This window comes from Felis catus, chromosome D3, assembly GCF_018350175.1.
Source record: "Felis catus isolate Fca126 chromosome D3, F.catus_Fca126_mat1.0, whole genome shotgun sequence".
Lineage (NCBI taxonomy): Eukaryota > Metazoa > Chordata > Mammalia > Carnivora > Felidae > Felis > Felis catus.
Genome location: NC_058379.1, coordinates 40,826,752 through 40,853,325, shown reverse-complemented (window position 1 = coordinate 40,853,325; position 26,574 = coordinate 40,826,752). Strand labels below are relative to the sequence as shown.

At 37.9% G+C, this 26,574-nt stretch overlaps 1 protein-coding gene across 3 annotated transcripts in view; it reads right to left on the bottom strand.

Annotated features, from left to right (window-relative positions):
* MYOM1 (myomesin 1) overlaps nucleotides 1-26,574 on the bottom strand; it is a 157,600-nt gene that overhangs the window by 58,090 nt on the left and 72,936 nt on the right. For 2 of the 3 annotated variants that reach the window (XM_045041627.1, XM_045041626.1), the window contains 9 exons: nucleotides 24,815-24,956; nucleotides 21,542-21,741; nucleotides 19,120-19,176; nucleotides 13,191-13,315; nucleotides 8,295-8,478; nucleotides 7,639-7,813; nucleotides 5,482-5,603; nucleotides 3,969-4,256; nucleotides 1,854-2,050 (listed from right to left, as the gene is read on the bottom strand). In XM_045041627.1, the coding sequence (XP_044897562.1) occupies nucleotides 1,854-2,050; nucleotides 3,969-4,256; nucleotides 5,482-5,603; nucleotides 7,639-7,813; nucleotides 8,295-8,478; nucleotides 13,191-13,315; nucleotides 19,120-19,176; nucleotides 21,542-21,741; nucleotides 24,815-24,956 (1,490 nt within the window). The remainder of the gene's footprint in view (nucleotides 1-1,853; nucleotides 2,051-3,968; nucleotides 4,257-5,481; nucleotides 5,604-7,638; nucleotides 7,814-8,294; nucleotides 8,479-13,190; nucleotides 13,316-19,119; nucleotides 19,177-21,541; nucleotides 21,742-24,814; nucleotides 24,957-26,574) is intronic. The other variant, XM_045041628.1, reaches the window with a different exon arrangement.

Genomic DNA, 26,574 nt, shown 5'->3' with positions numbered 1-26,574 from the left:
AAAGGGCTAAAAATAGCCTTGGAATAAAAAAATAAACGAAGATAATTTGATCTACCAGTTATCAAATTTGCTATAGAGTGGTAATGGTTAAATTAGTGTGGTACTGGCCCAGTGGTAGACAAACAGACCAGTGGAACAAAATAGAGAATATGGAAGCAGACACTCGCATCAAAGAAACTTGATACATGATACAGATAGCCTAGCAGAATAGCTGCAATTTTCAATAGATAATGCTGGGACAACTGAAAACCCATGGGGGGAAAGTGAATGTTGACTTTTACTTTACACCACACACAAAATTTATAGGTGAAGTAATGACTTTAATGTAAGTGGCAAACCATAAAACTTTGAGAAGGTAATCTAATACAATATCCCCATGACCTTCAATAGCGAAGGCATCTCTTAAAAAAAGGGTGCAGGGGTACAGCAATCACTAATGACAAAGCCAATGCTGTTAAGTCTGGCCACAATAAATCAGACATTAAAACTAGTGTCATTACCATAGGAAGAAGAAAATGCCAGCCAATAAATGGGAGAAGATAGACGCAGATTCTACAGCTACCAAGGATTTAAACTCAGAATATATAAAGAACATCACCAGTCAGTAAGAAAACCTAGTAGAAAACTGGCAAAACCTTTGAATAGGCATGTTATAAAAGGAAATTTCAAGTGGAATATGTATATACAGGAAGAGATGTTCAGACTCATTTGACACTTTGACTGTCAAAACTGAGAATGTGTGAATATAGCAAGTGTTAGAAGGATGTGCAACAATGGGAATTCTCATACTCTTTAGAAAAACAGTATAGAATTATCTACTAAAATTGAAGACAAACAGACTCTCTGGACCAGCAATTCTACTTTTAGATAATAACCTACAGAAACTAGTGCATGTATGTGCCAGCAGATGCAAACAAAAATGTTCATAGCTACACTGTTTGATATAGCTATGAATGCAAAAATGCCTGAATATCAATCAATAACTGAATGGAAAAGTAGATTGTGAGATGGTCCTATGATAGAATACCACACAGTAATGAAGTCATAGCTACACATTGACATGGAAGAATCTTAAAAACATAATTTTATTTTAAGTATTCTTGTTTTATTCTTTATGTGTTCAGTATGTGTGTGATATTTCATAAATTTTAAATGTTAGATTTAAAAAGCGTGGCACTGAGTTAGGGAAAGCATTCCCCCAGCCTCGCCCTGCTCTTGCCCCCACAGCTTGGGGTTCTGTGAGTACTAGGAGGTGGTAACTTTCCTCCAGCTGACAATGCTCTAAAGAGGGGGGGGGGCATAGTTGTGGCAACAGTAAGACCCTTCAAGTGTGCTGAGATGGGCAAAGCAGTGAAGAAGGGAAACTTGTGGGTAGACACATGTGAATCATCCCTTCATGGGGGACACTTCACAAGTGGTGAGCTGAGTCTGACCACCAGGCCCATGTCCCTTTATCGTTTGTCATTTGAACATTGAAAGTTAAAAATCTAGTCATTTGGATCCTGGGACCCTTGGTGCTAGTGGCATATTGGTTACAGATATTTCATAAGTCTTGAAATAAACACTAATTTTTATAATAGATATACATTTCACAGTAAATGTTCTGGGAAGTTATTGCTTATGTGTATGAATCAGAAAATACAAATCCTTCCTGGTCAGATCACTTCTACTTACCTTATATGACTTACCGTATATGACAATGACAAAACTCATGTCATTGCAGACAATGGACCCTGGAGTAATGACATGAATCATTTACAAGGTGCTGGGTGTGTAGGTGAGTGTGCATGGTGTGCAAGTGACCGTGTCATCATATACATGACACTCCACACTACAGAAGGTCACACATTTACCTTATATGCCTCATCACTGACAGCTTTGATGTTGGCTTCTCTCCATCTTCCCGGTACCCCGTCAATTACCTCACGATAGTTCACATAATAGCCAGTAATTTCAGCCCCTCCACTCTTATCTGGTTGCTTCCATCCAAGAACCATCGAGTCACGACAACTTTCAAGACAAGTGATATCATAGGGTGGCGATGGTGCCGCTGTTGCAATATGAATCGCTCGTGAGTAGACAGAAATGCATTTATGATTCTATGTACATTAAACTCATGTCATTAGTACCATGTGAGAGGGCACTAGGCTCTTGCAGTATGAGACTAAATTGTGAGACTGATCAGTAACTTGGCATCCAATCTGGTGTATGAGAAAAAAGCCAACACACAGTAAAAAGGGCACTGCAATTATTATTGCAAAGATAAAAAGAAGCTGCCCCACCCCTCCACGGAAGAATAATTTTTGAAATACTAACAGCAAGATGGTGCAATATGAAAAGTGATTCTGTTACCCGTAAGAAGACATCTTTTCCCCAAGATATATATTTTTGTTTCTTTATGTAGTTTTGTTTCTATTTGCTCCTTGAGGAAAATGAAATGTGTATATTAATTTCTCCCTCAATTTCCTTACTGAGAATTTCCATATTACTTCCAAAAGGATAGCATTTCACCATTTGGGCATACATACCCTTGTGAGACCTTACAACTAAACACGTTCTGTCTACACACAGGACAAATCTTATTCTGGAACTCAGCTAAATGCCACCTTAAAAAAAATTTTTTTTTAAAGCCAGGCACAATCTGCCATGTGATTTTTCTCTTATTACATGATACTTTTTGCTGCATTATTTTTAATCTGATGTTGGACTATTATTCATATAGTACAAAATCCTGATTAGTTGTCACTGTGTTTATTAGTGCATAACCAGAAATACATGTGGACGATGTTTTAAAAGACTTACTTCATTTATGTGGCTTTGCTGATCAACTTTTCACCTAACTGCTAAATTATGGTTTTCGATAAAGAAAGAGATGGTGGAAAGAAATCCATCTAGATGTGCAATAACATCAGAAAGAGTTTTCTAAATATTTATTTGGATTATAGGAAAAAAAGAACTATTTATTCTTATTCAAAAGATTCTCAGAACAATAAAGATTTTAAAAATAATACATGTGTTTCTCTTCCCCCTCACCAACCTCCTTCATTCTTTACATTAAAAAAGAAATTTCTCTCTCTCTCTCTCTCTCTCTCTCTCTCTCTCTCCCTATTACAGAGCAATGTTGAATGTGAATTCTCAAATGAATATCCCATCTCAAAGTTGAAGGGACAATAAAGGTGTCAAAAAAAATACATTACAGAAGTTAGGGGTAGGGTAGTAATAGGGGGTGGAAGACAGGCATGCTATAGTTTGTCAGTATATGCTTATCATTTCATTTTTATTTGATAAGAAAAATACTGTCTCCTAGAATATATAAGACACAAGTATCAAATATCCTAATCAGAAAATTCTGAGCTTACTGATAAATAGTCTTAAATAAAACAGTTCTGGGAATGTGATTCATAAATCATAGAATTTAGCTTTATATGATTATAATACCCTATTAAACTTTTCATGGTAACTCAGAGAGATAATGTTGCTCATATTTATTTGAATTAAATATGAAGGATAACTTGAACACCTGAAGATAAACAATGGAAGTTAATAACTATGATCCTGACTAAATGTGACTTCTTTGTAAAATATTTTTCCTATACATGTACTGAATATAAACATTTCAAAGGACCTCACATAGGCTGTGATTCTCAAATTCTTTGTGCTCTTAGCTCTAATTTTCTTAGCAAAATGAGGCTAAACATGTGTCTATCTGAGAAACCAAAAAGGACTCTATAACCCAATCACCTTATTCTATTGTCATTAACCACAGTAAACTATGTATAAAAGCCAAACTCAGATAAAATTACTTTTACAACTCACTAGACAAAAGTATTGCAAATGGATAGCTGAAAACACAGAAAATTAAGAATATACATAGATGAAAGTGAACACAGATGGAAGAGTGTGATCCGGACAATGAGGTGAGGACACTGATGGAGACAGATGGAACAGTTGACTCTTTCAACTCTCACCTATGTCCTTCTTCTTTTTCAGAGGGTCAGACTTACTTTTCCCCTTAAGAGCTGCCTTCTGTGGTGATGGGGTAAGCTCTTCCTGAACTGTTTCACTTACTTTACTCACTTCTGTTTGGCCCAGGTTGTGAGCGCTACTGGGTAGTGAAGGTTTGTTAAGTTTGCTACCAAGCAAAGCATCTTTCTTAAAGGTTGGCCGGGAGGCTTCATGCATGCCTCCCCTGGAGTCTGTTAGTCCACCAGGTGTATCATTCAGTTCAGGCCACACATCTGGAGACACTCCTCCCCCTACAATCACCAGATAACAACAGAAACGCTTTGAGCCCAGACACAGTCCAAATTGCTCTTACTTAACAGAACAAAGGGGAAACCATTAGGACCACAAACAGAACAAGTAATCTTAGTTTAACAGAAATCACTCAGATTTGCAAGAAATATGGAAAGCACACGGTTCACATAATTTACACCAAGGGAACATTTCAACTTCTCCATATTCTGGAAAAGAAGAAATGAGAACAAAAAACCACAGACAGAAACAGGAACCATTTTGATTTGCAGAACCCAAGTATATACAAGAAAAAAGCAAACTTCTGACATTTTTGGAAAGATATTAAGTCCTCTTAATTCACAGAATGAGGGGGCAGAATGGATCATAAAGTGCACATGACATACATTAAAGATCCTGAGTTTATAACAGCTAGAATTATGTACATTACTGAAATATTAATGGTCTGTACCTCCCAACCTCAAAAAAAAAAAAAAACGTTACCTTATATGGAACGTATAATGGTAAAATGGTAAAACGTTACCATTATAAGGAATATTAAAAAGTAATACGGCATGATAACTGAAGATATCTGGTATTAAATAATCTTTCCCTTCAAATGTGTGTCACTCTATCACAGACATCATTTTTAGTGCTCTGAACTATGTGGGTCCTTTCCCTGCTTTATCTAAGATTGGGAGGCACATCATGTACACTCATACAATTACTTTATTACAGGTTTTATTCTGTTGATTACTTTGTGAGCAGAAATGTAGCATATGACCAAGCAACCACAAGTATCTTGCACGAAATTTAGAGGAGTTTATAAAAAGCATGTTGTTAGTGAAAACAAGCCAGGCTTTGTCGCAGGTGAAATGGCATTTAGGTACAAAATGACGTGGGTTATGGGTGATATACCACTTCACGGAACCGGATGGCCCTCCACACTCCCAGGATGAGCACGAAGTTAGAATGGAGTTTCACACAATGGGAACTATCTGAGGACACTCGGACTTGTGAAGATGGCAAGGCTACAGATGCACAGAGTCTGGGTAAGTGATGAAGATCTGTAAAATGATGGCTATGGAAGGTTAGCTGTCACCTGGAGTCAGAGAAAATGATCATCTGAGGACAGAACCCTCGAGCAGTACTAGAAGCTTTAAAACCATTTCTGGCGAGGATGGTATCTTCCTTTATAACATAAAAATTCACTTTTTTGCCCTCCAAAGCTACGCAGAAGGTACGTACCTATAGCAGCTTTTACTTCAATCGCTTCTGAATCCTGTGAATATTCACTAAGTCCAGCTGCGTTAACTGCTCTGACCCGGAAGATATAACTCTGGCCAGTTGCCAGTCCATGGCAAGTAAATCTAAAAGGAAAAAGAGTTTTTAAAAACTTTTCTAGCAGGCAAATTAGACAAGATGATTTTAGCTTAACTGAATGATCTGGGTTTATAAAAGTAATTCGTAGAGAGACCAGGTAATGTATGCGCTTTAGACAAGAAGGCAGCTAATTAAGGCGATTTTCTAAACTCTATCAAACAATTCAGAGTCCTGGGTTTCCCCTGAATTAAGTACCTTAACTTTTCCGAGGCTCTGTGTGCTCATCAGTAAAATGGGGATAATAATGCCTCCATAATAACTTTTGTGTAAAGATTGGCTGTATTTAAAGTACTTATTTCAGGGTCTGGCATAGAGGAGTCTTTTAATAAATAATAGGTGATATTAATGATATCTTTAATGGCTATTTCAGGCTTACACTTATGGCTGTAAGACACTGGCTGCTCCCTGTTACAGAGGCCTAGTTACTGCCTCCCTGCATACCAGGGAAGGCATAATGACTTGAGAAATGACACTGGAATCTGAAAATAAGATGAAATATGGATAACCATTTAGAAATGAGGATCCAGTAATGAGGTGTGAATCCATGGGCAGTTTCACACATAAAACAACCTCCTTCCTTAATAGCTATTATGGCTATAAATAGCTGTTTCATGAATCACTGTAACATTTTAATCCATCCTGAACACTGTAACCAGAGGAAATAACAGGTCTGCTAATGACTCTATTACCATTAGTAAAGTTGGAATATTTAATGAAGGCAGACATAAATGAGGCCAATTCTTCAGGTCAGCTCAGTTCAGCAAATATTTATTGAGCACTTCAGTGTTCCAGGCACTGAGCTAGGTATTGTGGACACAAAGATGAATAGAAAATGGTGCCTGCCCTTGAGAAGCTGCCATCTGTTTGTGGAAAGGCAGACCCTGCCTCACCCTCTATAAATATTTCTAAATAGCCCCAGGAAAATGCTGGGAACTGAGAGTAACAGTGAAATGAGTAAACAGGCCAAGCGAATCTCTTGAAAAACATATTGCTTTCACCCATTAATTGATTTGTCTCTATTCTCTCATGTTCTACAAAAGAAACAACTCATCCTATGGGGGTCCTTGGACTTGAAAGTGGCCATGCCAGAAGCTGCCTAACAAGCCTGCATGACAATTCTGGTGGGGGCAGGGGGAATTCTCCTCTCAGATCGGTCCTAAATCAAAGGAGTCTCAGAGTTTGGTTGCAGACCAGAATTCATCATCAACTTGCAAGGCTGGTTGACAAAACATTTGAAAGCAAGAAAAAAACCCTCTCCATATTAGAAACAGATGTAAAGAAGTGGCAAAGTATTCTGAGTGTCCTTTTTTTTTGGTGTTACTTATGTCTCCTTACCACTGAGTTTCACCATGTTCAAAATTTGTAAAATGTTGATACTTTTTTCCTATTCATTTAAAATGCCTGGCTATTTTATGTCAGCTAGAGCCTATTAGACCCTTGAAATCTTATCACTTTGGATATTAAAGACCACAAAAGAGGGGTAGAAAGAACAAATAGCATAAAGGAAAAGAATCAGAAAAGAGCTATAAAGCGAACCCATCATAGCTGGCATTAATGTGTTTCTAAGTGTTTAATATCCCAAGTAAACTTTTAAAAAAAATATATAGCAGTAGATAATGTTCAATTTTTAATTCATTTGGATATATAAAGCATAATGTTCTTTTTAAATTTTTTAAATATTTATTTAAGAGACAGAGAGAGAGAGAGAGAGAAAGAGCATGAGCAAGGAAAGGGGCAGAGGGAGAGGGAGTCACAGAATCCGAAGCAGGCTCCAGGCTCTGAGCTATCAGCACAGAGCCCAACGTGAGGCTCAAACACATGAACCATGAGATCATGACCTGAGTTGAAGTCAGACGGATGCTTAACCAACTGAGCCACCCCTTAAAGCATAATGTTTTAAAAAGTCTTCCTCCACTGGATGTTGGTGCTGCTGTATGGGTCCATGGCTGATTTCCTCCTGATAGCCTCTATGCTCTAGAGTCAGAAGGCTCCCCACAGCCCACCCCCCAACACCGTGGTTACCGTGGGCCCTTCACAGGGTTGTTGTTGCAGGGCTCCCACTTGCCAGAGCCAACCACGCTTGACTCTATGTAGTACCCGACCAGTTCTTTGGCGTCTTTGGATTCCTCCCATGAAACTACCACTGATGTGTCTGTATTTCTGCTTGGGATGATTTTGCCTGGGGCCTTTGGGATATCTGACAAAGGAGGAAAATGATAATCAAACTCAGGTGTGGTTTACAAAACTTCATTCTTATCTCTCTCTCTCTCTCTCACACACACACACACACATAAATTTTACGTAAGTAATCATCTCAAACATACAGTTACTTACTTTATATTGTTAAAGCAGAAAATAAAAAAAATAAATATGTTAGTGTGGGGGCATAATGATAAACTAAATACCCAGGAACCTACCAACCCACTCCAGAAAAAATACATTAACAATACTGTTGAAACTCCCAAAGAAGTTTACTTTTCATAACTTCATCATTCATAATAATGAATTTTTGAAATGTATCAGTCAAGTATAGTCATCAGTTAAATTCATGATACGAAAGAAGGATGCCACTACTTTTGCTTCCGGGCATATACGTTCTGATGAGTACTTGCTTTGGAAGTTTTTCTTAAATTGAAGTAAAAGAAGTTTACAGTTGTTCAAGGGAACTCCACACTTACCAAGTTTATCCCCTACCACGGTCACTTCCGTTGCCTCTGAGGGCTCACCCACTCCTGCCGAGTTAGAACAGCGGACGCGGAAGCGGTAGGATTTCCCTTCAGCCAGGTCGAAGAGAGCAAAGCGGGGAGACTTCACAGGGAGCTCTGTGTTCACCCGCTGCCAGTTTTCTGTCTCTGCGTCACACTGCAGCCCAAACAGTGAGACCCATTCACGGCACAGCAAGAATAAATGGGACCTCTAGGCCAGGCATCTAGCAGTCTTATTTATCCGTCAACAAACCACCTACCTGTTACCAGTGAGTTGAACTGGAGAAGAGATTTGGAGGAAATGGGGATGAAGCATCTGTAGTCCATAGGATTATCTAAATAAAATTGGCTTTGCATTGTTTGATAAATACTTTAATACTTCACTGACTTTATTTACCAAGTAAGATCACTGATCGACTTATAAAAGACCTTAATTTATTTTGAGGACTGCCTGGGGTCAGATCCTTTTCTAATTCTTAGGGTGGGTAATTCAATTTAATGTGCTATATAAGATACTTTAATTTTCACTGCTATAAACTTTTATTTTAATTGAGTGTTATTTAATGATTCAGAATATCATTCAGGTCTGTGCTCAAACACCACCTCCTCAGAAAGCCCTTCTTGATCACCCCCTCCCTATTCTACCAAAGAATCTGAAAGAGTTCTTTGTTCCTTTCTCATCACTCTCTATCCTTTACCTTGCTTTATTATTTTTTTAAACACTTATCTCTATTTGAAATTAAGTTATTTGTCATCTCCTCCATTGGAAAATAAGTTTCAGTGAATTGAGTTCAGCGAGTTGTCTTATTCACTGCTATCCTCCAGAGCCTAGAACTGTATCTGACACATAGGAAATAATCAACAATTGTTTTTTCCTGAATGAATGAATTTTTTTTTTTTAATTTGGAAGGAAGGAAGGAAGCTAATGAAAGATAAAGATGTTCTTTTTTTCTTACCCATATTTTAGAATAAATTATGGGAAAAACTAATTTAAAGCAATTCTATTCTTGGAATTAAAGTGGTCTAGAGTGACTCTGAAATCCTTGAAAGGATGTGGTGTCTATTTGCACTTTGGTAGAGAATATAGTGAGAAAACTATCAGTAGTCTTCAGTAATCCTTTTCCCCTCCTATTTGTACTCTCAATTCTGCCCAAGGTCAGCAGAAATGATTTTGCTTTGGAACTTTTGAACAGTTTCAAGAGACTTTTCCAGAAATCCAAACCTTGCGATATAGTGACCAGCTGTGAGGGATGATACATTCTTGGGACTATAAAAATACTGGTATATCGTTTGGCATAACCTTCATGGATTTGAAATGAGAGACAACATGGTATGGTGAAAAGGATCCAGAGGCATCCACTCTGGTCCTAGCTTTGTTAAGAATAAGACATGTGACCTGGGGACAGTCACATGAGTATTGTTTGGTCTCAGTTTTAACATTTGAAAAATAAGCAAATGTGACAGGGTAACCTCTAAAGTCCCTTGTAGAATCTTTCATGATGTGTCATTGTGTGTGGAAGGGTAGAGAGGATAAATTCCCCCTAACCAGTCAATCTGCTGATAACTGAGGGATAAAATTCTCCCAGACCTTCAATTCTTCAGTTTATGGCTTTAATTCATTTTGACACATTCTCCCCTGGGGAACATATAACAATTATCAGTCATTTATACTTTCATAATAAAAAATAATAGCTGCCTTTCACTATGCTAGGGAATTTATGTCATTGTAACTCTTTAATCTTCTCAACTGTGCTCTGAACTAAGTATTGTGGAGGTAGCACTGTGTGATTATCCATGTTTTCCAGAGAAGACAGGCTTGGGAAGGTTGAAAGGCAGCAATGTATACTAGTTGGATACAGTATATGAAACTGAGCCAGACTGTCTGGGTTCAAATACTAGCTCTGTCTCTTACTAAATGTGTGACCCTGAGCAAATTATATGCCCCATCGAAGCCTCAGTTTCCTCATCTACAAAATAGGCATGATGAAAATAAAAGCATTTCCCTCATAAGGTTACCGTAAGTATTAGGTGAGTTAACATGTGCAGAGTGCTTAGGACAGTGCCTGGTCCACCTGTTGGGATGAGCACTGGGTGTTGTATGGAAAATAATTTGACAATAAATTTCATTTAAAAAATAGCAAATTTTTCCTTGGATGTATCACTTACATTTGATTAAGCATAATAAACATAAATTTTTATGAAAGGAAAAAAAAAGAACAGTGCCTGGTCATTGATAAACATCCCTGCATGCAGAGACAGAGCTAGCAAATGATACAACCCTTATCTCTGACAGGACCAGATTTTTGATAAGGGAATGAGAAAGAAAGAGCTGAAGACATAAGACATCTGAGAAAAAAGTTTGGGGCTGAGAAGAACACAGTATAGGAAGGCTGGGAACACTGGAGACCGATCCATCCAATAACCTTGCTAATAAACCCCTCCCTATCAACCATTTTAGGGCTCACAGACATGGTGTAACTGGGCATAAGCTTTAGCCATGACAGGTGACTTTGTGCTTTATGTGCATGCAAATTCTGGTAAAAAGTTCTGTAAAGAAGTGCAAGCTCAGGGGTAAAGAAGCAGAACTCCCATGGGCATGAATATTCTGGGGATGAAAATGTGCTGCGGGACAAAAGCATGTAGAACATTTCTCTTTAGAAAGGTCAATGTATTAGAAGTGGCTCATCAGAATAGCTTGAGTCTCAGCTCAGGACAACGGTGTGATGTTTGGATAGTTCTGTAAGTGTGCCCTAGGTCTCTGGACATGTTCTGCTCCCCCAATATGTCAACATCCTGGGCCTTTTGTATACGTCAGCCATGCCTTTACAGGCCTCTCTGCTCACCCTGCACTCGAAATGTTCCCTCTGTTCCATGCCAGGTTTGCTCGTGGATGAACACTTACATTTTTAATCACAGACTCATATGTATTTAGGTCTAGGGAAGTTAATAGACTTTCCTGGAGAAATTAGAGTTTATGTGACCAGAGGAAATGTTTAACAGAAGCCAAAGTTGACTCATTTGAAGAAAACGCCTCAGTGGTACATTGTTACTGTGTCATTATTATAGGAAAGATGGTAATTACTGTCAGAGAGCTTACTCAGAACTCTCTTCCTGTGGAGAATTTCGAAAAGATTCAGTGGAGGGTATGTATTAAGCACACCAGGAAATAAACATTTTCCACTCTAGTCTTGCCCTCTATTAAGAAAAAAAAGAAAAGAAAAATTTTAAAATCAGAAATGCTACTCAAGTTCTAGTTAATTTGAGGTTAATATCTAGAAAATATACAAATTACTAACAATAAAAAATCTAATATGTTTTTAGTAAAATCAGATTCTTTTGAAAGATGTCCCTGGTACAGAAATAATCCATTTATTGTTACCAATGTGCTAGGGACAAGGAGAAGTGAGGCATGCTCCTCAAAGACATGATAAATGTCTTTAAAAAGGACATAAATTAATACATTTATTAATTAAAATAGGAAAACCACAGACCCTAGCATTTTTAATGCTAGTATAATATTCTCTGATGATCTGAAATAACTAAAAGGCCATGAAGATAGATGCATATTACTTTCATGTTGTCACCTAATTTGCAGAAGTTTGCAAGTACCTATATACCCATCATGTCTATTCTCCTGTAATAATTATCAGGGAAGGTGACCTAATAGATGTTCTGAAATTGAATGATCAGAATAGCATTAAGGATGAAATGCAAAAGCTCTTAGGAAAACTCACTAAGCTCCGTAATATTTCTGCCAAGTAGAAACCTTTTCTATAATTTTACTACGAAGGTAAAATGTAAAGTAAATGACAACTTATCCTGTTATCACACAATTTTATAAAAACAAAATACACAAAAAATACAGCCAATTGTTTCATTTGTTGTTCTTCAAAAATAATGGTGCGTGGCTGCCAGTATAAATGTAAATGTTCTTATGGGTACCAGGAAATAAGCTTATTTTAGTTTCATTTTTTTCAATTATATCTTAATCAAAACTTTCTTAATGAATGGATTTTGAACCTCATTTTAAGTAAATTCTCTTGAAATGCCCCGTCCCGGGAGCAATTATGTTTTGCCTGGCAGATACTCCTCCTTTGTGTCTGCCCTTGAAACTAGGGCACTTGCCCCAAATAACGTCCTGTCTAGGACTTGGCGCTTCTCCATTTTCTGGGCATAAATGCTTACTGTAACTGCCCTTAGATCTGTGTCTATGGTAGATTCACATATAATTCTCATCATTCCACCCATTTTAGGCTTTCATTATACGCTGCCCTCTCCAAGAGCATGACAATAAAATTACAAGATATTTGAGGGAAAGAACTAGCCAGTATCTCATGCTGTTTTGCAATCTCTGACCCCGTCCTACTACCTGCACTTAGAGTAGTGCTGGTCAAGTGCCAGGCAGCATGTAAGGACTTTCTCTCTTTGATCCTCCAGCTATTTGACAGTATTCTGAAAGTATTGTCACTTCTATTCCTCTGGCTCATCTACCCTCATTGATCTTCAGTTTCGACTGCTTAAGACAAATTGTAGAGAGATGAAAAGCTATTACTAGAGCGAGAGAGACAGAAAAAGCTTCTAGAAAACTGCCATATGAACAATCTACAGTTTCGGGAGCAATTCTCTTCTTAAAGGGTTATAATTTGAGGTCTGTGGGCCTCTTTGGAGTCTATGGGTGAGCTTCACAGATCTATACACCCCCTGAACTTTTAGGCAAAGTTTTGTGTGATATGCATTTTTCCGTGAAGATTGTTCATAGTTTATATGGGTTTGAAGAGTTCAGGACACAATGGAAATTTAAGCTCTAGTTCTCTAAAGAAATCTTTAGGAAGTGGCATGAGGTAATAATGTTTGATCCCAGAGTCTTACCTTTTCCACAAAGTACAAAATGCCCTCGTGGCCACGCTGGCCAGGGGGCTTCCAACTTAGCACCACATAGCTCCGGGTGGCCTCTGTGACAGAGAGGTCTGTGGGGGGCCCAGGAACAATACCCTCTGAAAAACAATGAGGAAAAGTGAAAAGCACACACTCTGGGAAGCCCAGCATGCTCCAAGAGGCACAGATGCTTCTCTCCTACTGGGGGAAGAGTTCATTACTTCTCCACAGTATAAAGAAATACCCCAACTCTGAAATCCTTCCTAAAACATTCATTCATTCACTCAAAGCCACAATTTTACTTTCTTTGCTTGACAGTTCTGATTTTCTTTCTGGTCCTTAAAAACAGTAGTAACGACATAAGTTTTACTTTCTGTACATCTTATATCAGCTTTTTATAGAATATCTTTTCAGGGCACGCTGACAGCACAGAGCCTGGAACCTGCTTTGAGTTCTATGTCTCCCTCTCTCTCTACCCCTCCCCTACTCACACTCTGTCTCTTTCTCTCTCAAAAATGAATAAACATTAAGAAAATATATAGAATATCTTTTCAAGGATATTTGGAAAGCAAACAAACTTGGAATATGAGATAGTATATTCTCTAGGGCAGAAAGTTGTCTTGTTTTCTGCCCAGAATAGTAATGTCCTTCAGAGAAAGGTTGGGTAGATCTGTTAGCAGCCCCCTTATAAGACTGGGGAGTCCTAAGTACAAGGTTTCTCAGATGTGACACAAATGTATTGTGTGTGCACACCCATCTGTGCTCCTCCATACCACCCTGTGGGACTTGGTGTGGGGAGGGGGAGACAGTGCAGGGAAAAATAATGGGAACGTGAAGCTCATGTGGTCTACTACGCTGTGAATTATAGAGTCCTTTGTTTCTGATCTAGGACTCTCTTGCCTTTTGCCAGCATCTATGAAACTGTGGTAGAAAAAGTATTAGTTTGTAAGTCGGGTAAAATTTTAGAGCCTCCACAATTCCTGACATCAGAGTAACCCTTCCATGTCAAATAACTAAAATACCATGCAAAATACATGAAACGCCTGTCTATAGACATTGGATATTAGCTGTCTTAGGACAATGATGACTGATAGGAGAGAAACAAATTAAAGTGAGCTCTACTATTGTCCTAGTTTATTGTCCAGAGAGAAGTTCAAGACAGCAGCTCAGGAAGAGGAACCACGTAGAGCCTGGCAGTCTCCCCAGCTGGAGGAAAAAAAGCTGGAATTCCAGGAAGGGCAAGGTATCTATCTACAGATAGAGTCAGAAGGATGAATACTGGAGGAAAGGGCTACACTGAGAGAGAGGCTTCAGAGATCTGCAGAGGGTCTGTCTGGAGTGTTCACCTGAGTACTGATCAGCACATGAATATGAGGAAACCACTTGAGGCTGGAGAAAACCCACACAAAAGAATTGGAGAGAACAATCCTCAAAGCTCTCATGGGGCCTGGGAGAGTCCATATTCCCACCAGTCAGAGTGTAAATCTAATTCCCAAGCATCCGGTAGAGTACTGCTCAGAAGGGTATTTCCTCTGTAGTATGGCCAAATTATCCCTAGACTAAAGGCTGTTCTGATTTCACCTAACAAAAGCAACCCTTGAAAGATCAAATCGTTTCCCCAGAACAAAGCTCAAGAGCATTTATAAAAAAAACAAAAATATCCAGCACCAAACAATGTAAGTTCGAAATGTCTGGCATCTCATGAAAAATTATTAAGTATGCAAAGAATCATGAAAATATAGCCCCTTCTGAGGAGAAAAATCAATCAATGAAAACAAAACCAAAAATGTCACAGATGATAGAATTAACAGGCAAGGATATAAAAACAGTTATTATAAATATATTCATTATATTCCAGAGCATAAAGATTAAACCTGTTAATTAAAGACATGGAAAATGTAAAAATAATACAAATTGTTCTAGACTTCTACAGCTGTAAATTACAAAACCTAAAATGAAAACAAAACAAAACAAAACAAAACCCACACACTGACTGGAATTCACAGCAAGTTAGACACTGAAGAAAAGGATAGTAAAATTATGGCACAGTAGTAGAAAATGTCTAAAATGGAACACAGAAATCAAAAAAGACTGAAAGGAAAAATGGATATCGCATCAGCAAGCTGTGGTTTCAAGTGACATGTAATTGGATTTCCTAAAGTAGAGAAGAGAGAAAGGGATACAGAAAAAAGATGTTTAAAGAAAGACTTGTGAGGGGTGCCTGAGTGGCTCAGTCGGTTGAGTGTCCGACTTCGGCTCAGGTCATGATCTTGCAATTCAGGAGTTCGAACCCCACATCGGCTCTGTGATGACAGCTCAGAGCCTGGAGCCTGCTTCAGATTCTGTGTCCCTCTCTCTGCCCCCTCCCCACTTACTCTCTCTCTCTCTCTCTCAAAAATAAAAATAAACATTTTTAAAAATTTTAAAGAAGAAATACTGGTGAAAAAATTTTCCAAATCTCATGAAACCAATCTCATGAATCCAATTCCAATCTCATGAATCCAAGAAACTTGTACACCCCAAGCACAAGACACATGAAGGAAACAACACAGATGCATATCATAATCAAATTTGTAAATCCAGTGATAAAAAGAATCTATTAAAATCAGGTAGAGAGGAAAAGATCTGAGGGACAAAATAAGAATAACAATAGTCATTCTTATAGTGTAGGTCTGAGCTATAATGGACCATCCTTTCTAAAGTACTGAAAGAAAGGGTGCCTGGGTGGCTCAGTTGGTTGAAGCGTTCGACTTTGGCTCAGGTCATGAACTCTCAGTTCATGAATTTGAGCCCCACATCAGGTTCTGTGCTGACAGCTTGGAACCTGGAACCTACTTCAGATTCTGTGTCTCCCTCTCTCTCTGGCCCTTCCCCTCTTGAGCTCTGTCTCTCTCTCTCAAAAATAAATAAACATTAAAAAAATTTTTTTTAAGTACTGAAAGGAAAACTGTCAACCTAGAATTCTATAACCAATGAACATATATTTCAAAAATGAAGATGAAACAGAGACTGTTTCAGACATACAAAAAAAATAAAATAATTCATAACCAGCAGGCCTGCACTATAAGAAATAGTAAAGGAAATGCCTGAGATTCAAAGAGATCTACACAGGGGCACCTGGGTGGCTGAGTAGGTTAAGCGCTGACTTCGGCTCAGGTCATGATCTCATGGTTTGTGAGTTCAAGTCCCGCACTGGGCTTTGTGAAGACAGCTCAGAGCCTGGAGCCTGCTTCAGATTCCCTCTGAAGTTCCAGCTTCAGAATCCCTCCAGGTTCCAGCTTGGAACCTGGAACCTACTTCAGATTCTGTGTCTCCCTCTTCCTGCCCTCCCTCACTAGCACTTGTCTGTCTCTCTCTCACTCAAAAATAAATAAACCTTAAAAAAACAAAGAGATCTACCCAAAGAAATGAAGAACAACAGAAATGGTAAAAATGTGAGTGAATATTTGAAAATTTGTTCTTACTTTTAAATTTCTTTGAAAGATAAGTGACTATTTGAACCAAAATAACAGCAATGTATTGTGCAATTTATAATATATACACAAATAAAATCCATGCAATAACAGCATCAAGGCTTGAAGGGGGAAATGGAATAATACTGTTTTAAGTTCTTACACTATACATGAAGTAATATATTACTTGAAGAAAGGTTGTGATAAGATGTATATTATAAATTCTGAACTACTATAATACAAAATAAAGAATTATAGCTAATAAGATAACACAGCTAAAATGGAATAATAAAAAATACTAAATCCAAAAGAAAGTAGAAAAAGAGGAAAAGGAAACAAACACATGGAATAGATAGAAAATAAATAGCAAGATGGTAGATTTAAATCCAACCATATCAATGATCACACAAAATGTAAATTGTTCACTCTAGTAAAAAGGCAAAGATTACCCGAGTGGATAAAAAATCAAGACTCAGTTATATGCTGCCTACAAAAATACAATTTAAATATAGGTCAAAAGTAAAAGGATGAAAACCATATGCCATACTAACACTAATAAAAAAAACCAACAACCCTGGAATGATTACATTAATATCAGACAAGGTAGATTCCAAAACAAAAAACACTACCATGAATAAAAAGTATCACTTTAGAATAATACAGTGGTCAGTTCATTAGAAGATAAATTACTTATGCATGTAATAACAAAACCTCAAACTATATGAAGCAAAACCTGGTAGAGCTGCAAGAAGAAATACATAAATCTATTTTTCAGTCAGAGATTTCATCACTGCTCTATCAATTTAATAGACCAAGTAGATAGAAAATCATTAAGGATATAAAAGACTCAGTTGAAATCTCCATAAGTTTTTTAACAGAAATTAATAAGCTGATTTTAAAATTTACATGGAAATGCAAAGACAGAATAGCAAAAACAACTTTGGGGAAAAAAATTAGAGGACTAATACTACCTAATTTCAAAACTCTGAAGCTATTTATGTGTTTGGTTTTTTGTTTTAAACTATGAAGCTTTTTAAAACAACAACAACCTGAAGCTTATAAAAGCTACAGTAATCAAGATAGTGTGATTGGTGTAGAGAAAATAAAATTGACCAATAGAGAGTCCAGAAATATGCAACCAATTGATTTTGACAATGGTGCCAAGGCAATTCAATGGGAAAAGGATTATCTTTTGAACAGATTGCTGAAATAATTGGATAGCCATATGCAAAATGATAAGGATAATAAGAATAACAATTTGGGTTCTTACTTCACACAATATAGAAAAAAATGATTTGAAATGGAGCATAGATTAAAATCGAAGAGCTAATGTAACATTTCTAGAAAACAAAGCATGAAAAATATCTGAGTAAACTTGATTTGCCAAAGATTCAAGCATTTTTGCATATATTGCAAAAATGGCAATATATACATAAAAAGATGCCCAACATTGGGGCTCCTGGGTGGCTCAGTCGGTTGAGCGTCTGACTTTGGCTCAGGTCATGTCTCACAGTTTGTGGGTTCGAGCCCCGCATCAGGCTCTATGCTGACCTCTTGCTCAGAGCCTGGAGCCTGCTTCAAATTCTGTGTCTCCTTCTCTCTCTGCCCCTCCCCTGCTCACGCTTTGTCTCACTCTGTTTCTCAAAAAGAAATAAATGTAAAAAAAAAAAAAAAAAGATGCCCAACATTATTAGGAAAATGTAAATTAAAACCACGATGCACCCACTATAAAATACCACTACTGGTGATAACGTGGACAACTGGAACTCACATACTGCTGATTGGAATGCAAGGTGGTATAAGCATCTTGGAAACAGTTGGCAGTTTCTTTAAAAATTAAACACACCTACCATATGACCTATCCATTCAACTCCTAGGTATTCACCCAAGAAAAATGAAAGCATATGTCCCTACAAACACTTAACAAGGATATTCATAGAAATTTTTGACAGTAAATGGATGAAAAAATTGAAATGAACTGATATATACATCAACATGAATAAATCTTAAAGCAATTATGCTCAGTGAGGAAAATAAGATAAAAATGAGTATGATTCATTCATCTAAAAGTTTGGACAATGCAAACTATAGTGACAGAAAGCAGATCAGTGATGGCCTGGAGATGGGGAAGAGGTATGAGAAAGAAATTACAAAGGGGCCTGAGAAAATTTTAGGGGTGATGCATATGTTCATTATTTTGATCATGGTGACAGTTTCACAGGAATATACACATGTAGAATTTATCAAATTGTACATTTTACAGATATCAATTTACTATATGTCAACTGTACCTCAATAAACCTTTTTTTAAAACAGTGATTCTCTGAAAATATAAATTCCTTTACGGTATCCAAATATTTCAGAATGTCCTCTCTAAACATCTTAAATAATATGCACTGTACCCTTCACAATAAAGGATAAACCACATGGTAAAACATGGGCAATAATATCTGGGGAAAACCGAGTTTTACCTGAAGGTTCTTCTTCAGTGACAATGATCTGTCCAGTCCAGGGTGCTGAAGGGCGACCTAAACATAGATAAATGTAAAAATCACGAAATTCTTAAATGCAGTTTCAACTGTATTCACAAACTGGCCATATTAGTCAGAATTGAGTTTGTTACTAGTTTGCTTAGGTATTTTCATAATGAATCTTACTGAGCACATATATGGTGTTACGTCTTCAAGGGACTCACAATCTGCTAGAGCACAGAACCTGACTAGTTGGAGTCAATATTTCTGGAAATGTACTTTTGCAAGCAAGGTAAATAACCTGTGTTTGTTTACTATTCAATATAGACCTCTGGAAACATGTAGGTTCCCTCATGTCTTCTTAAGAGATAGCATGTATTTGGGGGAAACGTTTCTGGAACAATTGTAAGCCCAGTAGTTATTTATCTGCAATAATGAAGCTCAAAGAGGAGAGGGGGGCTAATCCTGCAGTACAATGAAATGAAAGTGAATGAAATGAATCCTGCAGTACAGTTCAATGAAAGCGATTTCTTTCCGTTGTATTTTGACAAGTGTTATTTATGAAGGAAACCAGCTTAGATCTGGAGTAAGAAAAATGGGTGAGATGGGCAGGAAAAGAGTAAAATGCATTTAAATCCATTTCATTCATTCATTCATTCATTCATTCATTGAAGAGGAAATTCACTTCTGTGTTCCCACAAATATCAGAGAGAATGGTTCAACTCCTGCTTTATCACCAGACTTTTCAGCATAGTTTGTACAGAAACAGAAAGGTAATACATAAGATAACCTATTTTCAATTCAAACGAATCTTACTCTCATTGGAATTTATTTAAAAAATAGAGTAAATGAAAGAATGAGATGGAATTAGGAAAGAGGGAGGGAAGTCAGATAGTAAGTGAAAAGTAATTAGAGGGCAATCAAGGAGCCTGATTAGAAAAAGTCTCCAGACTTTTTCTGGAGCTTAGCTTTTTGTGACGCCATACATCTACCTAAGGCAAAAACAAAACAAACAAACAAACAAACAAACAAACAAACAAAAAACACTGCAAATAGGACATAGACTAGCAGTCCTCAACTGGGGTGATTTTGCACCTCAGGGACATTTGGTAATGTCTGGGGACAATTTTGATGGTCACAATGGGGAAGGGAGGTCGTTATTGGTATCTAGTGGGTAGATGTCAGGGATGCTTCTCAACATCCTACAATGAACAGGACATCCCCCTATAACAAAGAATTATCTGGCCTAGACTGTCTATAGGGCCAAGGTTGAAAAATCTGTTATAGACTGAAGTGTTAATATCCAATGATTTATTTTTATTTTTTTAAATGTTTATTTATTTTTGAGAGAGAGAGAGAGAGCATGAGCAGGGGAGAGGTAGAGAGAGAGGGAGACACAGAATCTGAAGCAAGCTCCAGGCTCTGAGCTGTCAGCACAGAGCCCAACGTGGGCTCAAACTCATGGACCGTGAGATCATGACCTGAGCCAAGGTCAGATGCTCAACCGACTGAGCCACCCAGGTGCCCCTCGAACAGTTTTTTAAAATATCATTTTGTGGTTTCTATTATTGAGGATGCATATGGGTTCCCATGAAACAAATGCAGAGCATAATTCATATACCATGGTTTTGACATTGAGACTTGGAGTTTAAATATATGAAAAGATTATTTTTGATGGTCTGATATGGAAACTCAAGTATAGATCAGATATGTTGTAAATGTGTTTTTCCTTTGATATAAAGAAACTCACGGTGGAGATATTAATGCTCTAGGGGGCAAATTCTAGGTTAAGAAGCATCCCTGGCATCTACCCACTAGATGCCAATAACGACCTCCCTTTCCCATTGTGACCATCAAAAGATGTGACCATCTTATAATTTTAAGAATTAAAGGAAAAACATATTTGGAGTGTGCTAATAAAATGAATAAAAATGCTTCCCAGGCTCTTGATCATCATATTTCATTTCAAACAGAATGATCAGAACTCAATTTAATAAGGAGAAGTTTTTTGAATCAAAATAAGAAATAAAGCTCTTAACTCTTAAATATAGAGAACAGAGGTTGCTGGAGGGATTGTGTGTGTGTGGGGGGGGGGGGGGATGGGCTAAATGGGTAAGGGGCATTAAGGAATCTACTCCTGAAATCATTGTTGCACTATATGATAACTAACTTGGATTTAAATTTAAACATAAATAAATTATTTTTTAAAAAATAAAAAAATAAAGCTCTTAGTGAATGAATGAGTCAAGAAAACAAATTGTTTTTGTTTTTTTCCTCTAGGATTTTCTAACCCATAAAGGATTTCCTATTCTCTTCTCCCTCTAGTGGAAGGGGGAGGAATGACCTCGCAATGAGCTGTACTATAGTTATAAATATATTTAAAAAAGGTTTAAGAAGATCCTGAAAATTGAAAAATGCTTACTTTTCAGTCTAGCTTTCTCAGCTGGATCCAGAGCAGCCACGGGCTCAGAAACTCTAGATGGTAGACCTATTCCAGTTTTATTCACAGCTCGAACTCGGAATATGTAAGAACGACCTTCTATCAACCCAGTGACTGGAAAACGAGCAAACTTCACAGGTGTGTCATTGCATTGAGACCAGCTATCTGTGCCCACCTCACACCTATGGGGAAAAAGAGTGATCAATAAGAATTAAAAGAAGTCTGACTAAATTAATAGCTCCAAAGCTGCAAACCCACCCAATTGCTTCAGATCTCCCTATAAAATATCCAGCTCGGGTGTGGTTCAGTAGTTATTTAACTGCATGCACTCGGTTCCACTTAATTGCAATGTGTCTTCTTTAATAAGAAAGAAGCCTCAGATCCTTCCTAAACACATATACTTCCTTTAAATTCCCTGAAAACTAGCAGCTGAGGGCCTTGTATGCTAGGCAGAGGAACTTTGGGAAGAAAAAGCAGAAGCAGCAGGCAGGTATGTACACTCTCGACATTGGAGAGACTAAGAGGGAGGATCCCCCAGACATCTCCCTGGCTGACGTCTTTAATTCCATTGTTGGTGACTTCTTTCTTTGTCTTCTTTACACATTTTCTTTTAAAAATAAAAATTTTGTTTGAGGAAGTTAACACCTTAAATGTACCTGTTTATACTGTAGTTTGGAAAGAGCTCACTTTTTTTTTCTTAGGTAATCTCCACACCCAATGTGGGGCTCAAACTCATGAGCCTGAGATCAAGAGTTGCCTGCTCTACCGAGTAGCCAGGCACCCTTGGAAAAAGCCTACTTAATGATCATTATATGCTGTGTAGGTAGAAGGGTGAAGAGAGTATTATAATATACTTGTTTCTTAACAGATGAGATTGATGAGATGCAGGGAAATTCCCAGGCCCACTGGCAGGGAAAGATTAAGTGCTTAGAACCTCTGATTTCTAACTGGGTGCTTTTATTGCAGTTGGTGTCTGGGGTGGAGTAGTTCATATCATGCTATTGGCCTGATAGACGGGGCTAGGGGCTCAGCATGTGATTAAATTATACAGCACTAGGATTAAGTAACTCATCAGCTTTTATGAGAACACAGAACTTTTAGTTTATGTCACTTCCCCAAAATGGTCTATGTCTAAAACATCTAATTCCCGGGGCGCCTGGGTGGCTCAGTCGGTTGAGTGTCCAACTTCAGCCAGGTCATGACTTCACGGTCTGTGAGTTCAAGCCCCACGTCGGGCTCTGTGCTGACAGCTCAGAGCCTGGAGGCTGTTTCAGATTCTGTGTCTCCCTCTCTCTCTGCCCCTCCCCTGCTCATGCTCTGTCTCTCTCTGTCTCAAAAATAAATAAAAACATTAAAACATCTAATTCCCAAATAATTCTGATGGGGGAGGGAGTTCTAATGGCAGTGCAAAGTTGGTCAGGGTGGGAAGTTTCTCTTCACTTCCTCAGCCTCACCCTTCCAGTTTTTGATATAGACAATAGACATTTTCCTCACCCTTATGTAAAGTGCTGTCAAATATGGCTTAAATCCCTGCCTTTCACCCTTAAATCTTGCCTTTGCAGAAATTCTGGAGCTGCTATGGGTAGGGTTTGGGAGGGAGCCAAGAGGCCTAGGACAATTCTTCAAACTCCCTCTGTCTCCAGAGATTCTCTCTCTCTCCCTATGCAGATGCTGTCATGGTGACCCAGTGATAGTAGAGTGTGTTTCCCAACCCTCATGTGGGCAGAAAGAAAGGTGGGCAGTAGCTGCTCTGGAGATGCCTACAGCATGTTGGAGCAGAAAGGACACCAACATATGGCCAGGCTGATATTTGAATTCTAGTGTGACTTTAGGCAACTTAGTGTTTTCTCATGAGTATGTGGCTTTGGGCCAGCTACTGTTTCCTACTTGTAATAAGAGTGTCTACCTTTCAAATGGTGGTTATAGGTTAATGGTTAATATATGTGATGTGTTTAGAACAGTGCCATGAACGTAACCAATTTTAATAAATACAAGCCACAATATGGTTATTTTCATGATGACTAAGCAAAATATGCTACTAATTGTTGCTGGTCTTTCACTGATGAAGTTTGCAAATCCCTTGGAAATCTGCCAAAGACAATAAGGCAGTCTGTAAAAATGAAAAAGAATCTACCTAAAACTTAACAGTTCATCATCACTAAATGACAAAACAATGTGGAAGAATTTAGTATGGGTTAAATAGTGTATTATTTATTATAAATATTTCTCTGCATGGTATTGAGCCCAATAGGCATGCATATATATATATATATATATATATATATATATATATATATATATATATTTTATACTGAATTTTTAATGTTTATTTATTCTTGAGAGAGAGACAGAACATGAGTGAGGGAGGGGCAAAGAGAAAGGGAGACACAGAATCTGAAGCAGGCTCCAGGCTCTGAGCTGTCAGCACAGAGCTCAATATGGGGCTTGAACCCATGAACTGCAAGATTATGACCTGAGCTAAAGTCAGCTGCTCAACCAACTGAGCCACCCAGGTGCCCCAATAAGCATATATTTACTTATTACTATAAATATTAGGTTTAATACACCTTAGGACAAACCTATTGTACCACAGTGGCACAGATTATCTGTCCCTAGTGGTTTCTACAATTAGATTCTATTACTGAAAATTGGAAAGAAAATTGGAACAACTATTTGAATAGAAACTAAGTCAGATAATAATGTATTTAGGTTGATAATCTAAATTTGTTGTCTATATTGACCAAACTCACTGTATAATTAATGTGTAAGACCCAATTGCTATAAATATCAGAAGTTCTAAGTTTTAGAGAATGTGAACAACAAAAAGTTATAGAAAGAATATGATTTAATACTATTGATATTTGTTATTTCTTTGTCTAATTTGAAACCACATCCTGTAATGTAAATAGGATTTTGTTAGTATTCCTAAAGCATTATTGTTTAAATTACTTAATATTTTACAATTACTAACAAATTAGGAATATGGACATTAAATATAATGGACACCAGCTATTTCCAAAGTGGTCTCCAGAATGTCTATAAATTCATAGCATTCTTGCCAAATTAGTGATTTGCATTAGTAGTCAGATTCAAAAATTGTCTTTGGGATTTAGGTCAATAGATAGGTGTGTGTGTGTGTGTGTATGTGTGTGTGTGTGTATTTGTGAGAGAGAGAAAAAGAGAGAAAGAGAGGGAGACAGAGAGACAGAGAAAGAGGGAGAGGAGACCAGAAAAGAAAACAGACTAAGTACTAACTTATCAATAAAATATCCCAGAATAGGACTCCCTCCATCCACAGCTGGCTGTTTCCAAGAGATGATGATATAATCTTTGTTGGCATCCAAGCACATCACGTCTAAGGGAGCAGCTGGGGCTCCTTCAATCTCTGCATCAGCATCTGTGGAGACACAGAAGGATCTCATTAACCCTCTCAGATAAGCTCCATCACAGTCTGGCAATCCAAGACTTAGTGCATACATTTCCTACCACATTTATAGTGGCTACATCTTTGGCTCAAGTAGAGCAAGCTTCAACCTTATAATTTGCTTACCAACATGATGATGTGTGTTTTCATCATCAGCACAAAGAACATTATGTTAGTAAGGGCTCTCAAAAGGACCCGTGACCTTTGCTTTATGGCCTTTGCCTACCCAAAATGTTCTAAAGGAAAATAAGTATGGAGATGTCAGGAATTGCTATCAGAAAAGTCTAAGGTGAGCCGAGTCAGAAAGTCTGTTCTTAAGATATCTCTTGTACAATATTACTCAGAAACATGAGCCACTCCAAAGGGGAACAAAGAGTCCCTTCTGTCACCTTCTCGATGCATCCACAAAAGAATAAAAAACTTTACCCACTCCTCTGCTGGGCACTACCATTTTGGAAGATAAAGGAAAACATTCCTTTTAATCAAATGTTTGTTCCCAGACTGAAGACACTTGCGAAAGGAACTCTGATGCAATACCCACATCTGAGTGGAGTTTATCTGAGTTTAGTAAAAGTCCAGGATTATACAGGAAAGAGACGGCAGTGACTGTTTATGAAACAGGATCCTCTGACAGTGGGTGTCCTCAGCAGTGTCTTCAGGCATAGCTCACATAGTGAATCAGGGATGTTTTTAGGAGAGCAAGGGGAATGAAAATAATCAGTTAATAGCCTTTTAAGTGAGATTAAGATGAGAGGTGGAGTTCCTGGAGGTGGGGGTCCACATTGCCAATTTCTCCTGAACTCCAGCCAACCTTTTCATAACTGGAGTTAATAGGAGAGGAGGCTGAGACATGTCAGACCACTCAACTCAGGCAAAACACTCCTGTTGACTGAATAAATCCTTTTTTTTTTTACAATGAGCTACACTTCTGTAACTCTTATGAATTACTAAAATATTTGATAAGAAGGCAGAGATATCTGTGCACTTCTGAATTTGATAGGTTTGCATTACCTGAGAAGAGCTAAAGTCACTTTGGTTTTGGATATTCTATTTTTTGCCCCATGAACCTGTAGGAAAGTGTTTCTGGGCAACTTCTCTGGTGTAAGTGACTAACTTAGTGTAGAATTAACTAAATCCTGGTGCTTAAAAGCAAGCGCTTTGGTGGGGAGAAACTTCTTTCCTTTCAGGCTTTGAGAGCACTGGATGGGGGCAGAGCCGGCTGATGGTGAAGTTAGAGCAGAGCTGGAAGGGGGTAGAGATGCTGAGGTTAATAGGCTTAAATGGCAGAAGAGGAAGGCTGGAAAGCTGCTCATTTGGATGGGGACAGCTGGTCACCTCTACCCATGTCCTTTTGCTAAAGGCCCATAATGTAACAACCAGTAATCCCTGAGTTGATAGAGCAGTTTAGTTTGCTGAATATCCATTATATATAACAGAGCCTATCAGATGGTAGGCCTTTCAGGAGCCATTTTTCAGCATATTTATAACATTTCTTGGACTATGCCATTCTTGGGATGGGCATGACATTCCCTCACAAAACAGGTTCTGTATAGAAGCCAAATCCAAATACTGTGTTATGTTGCATCACATT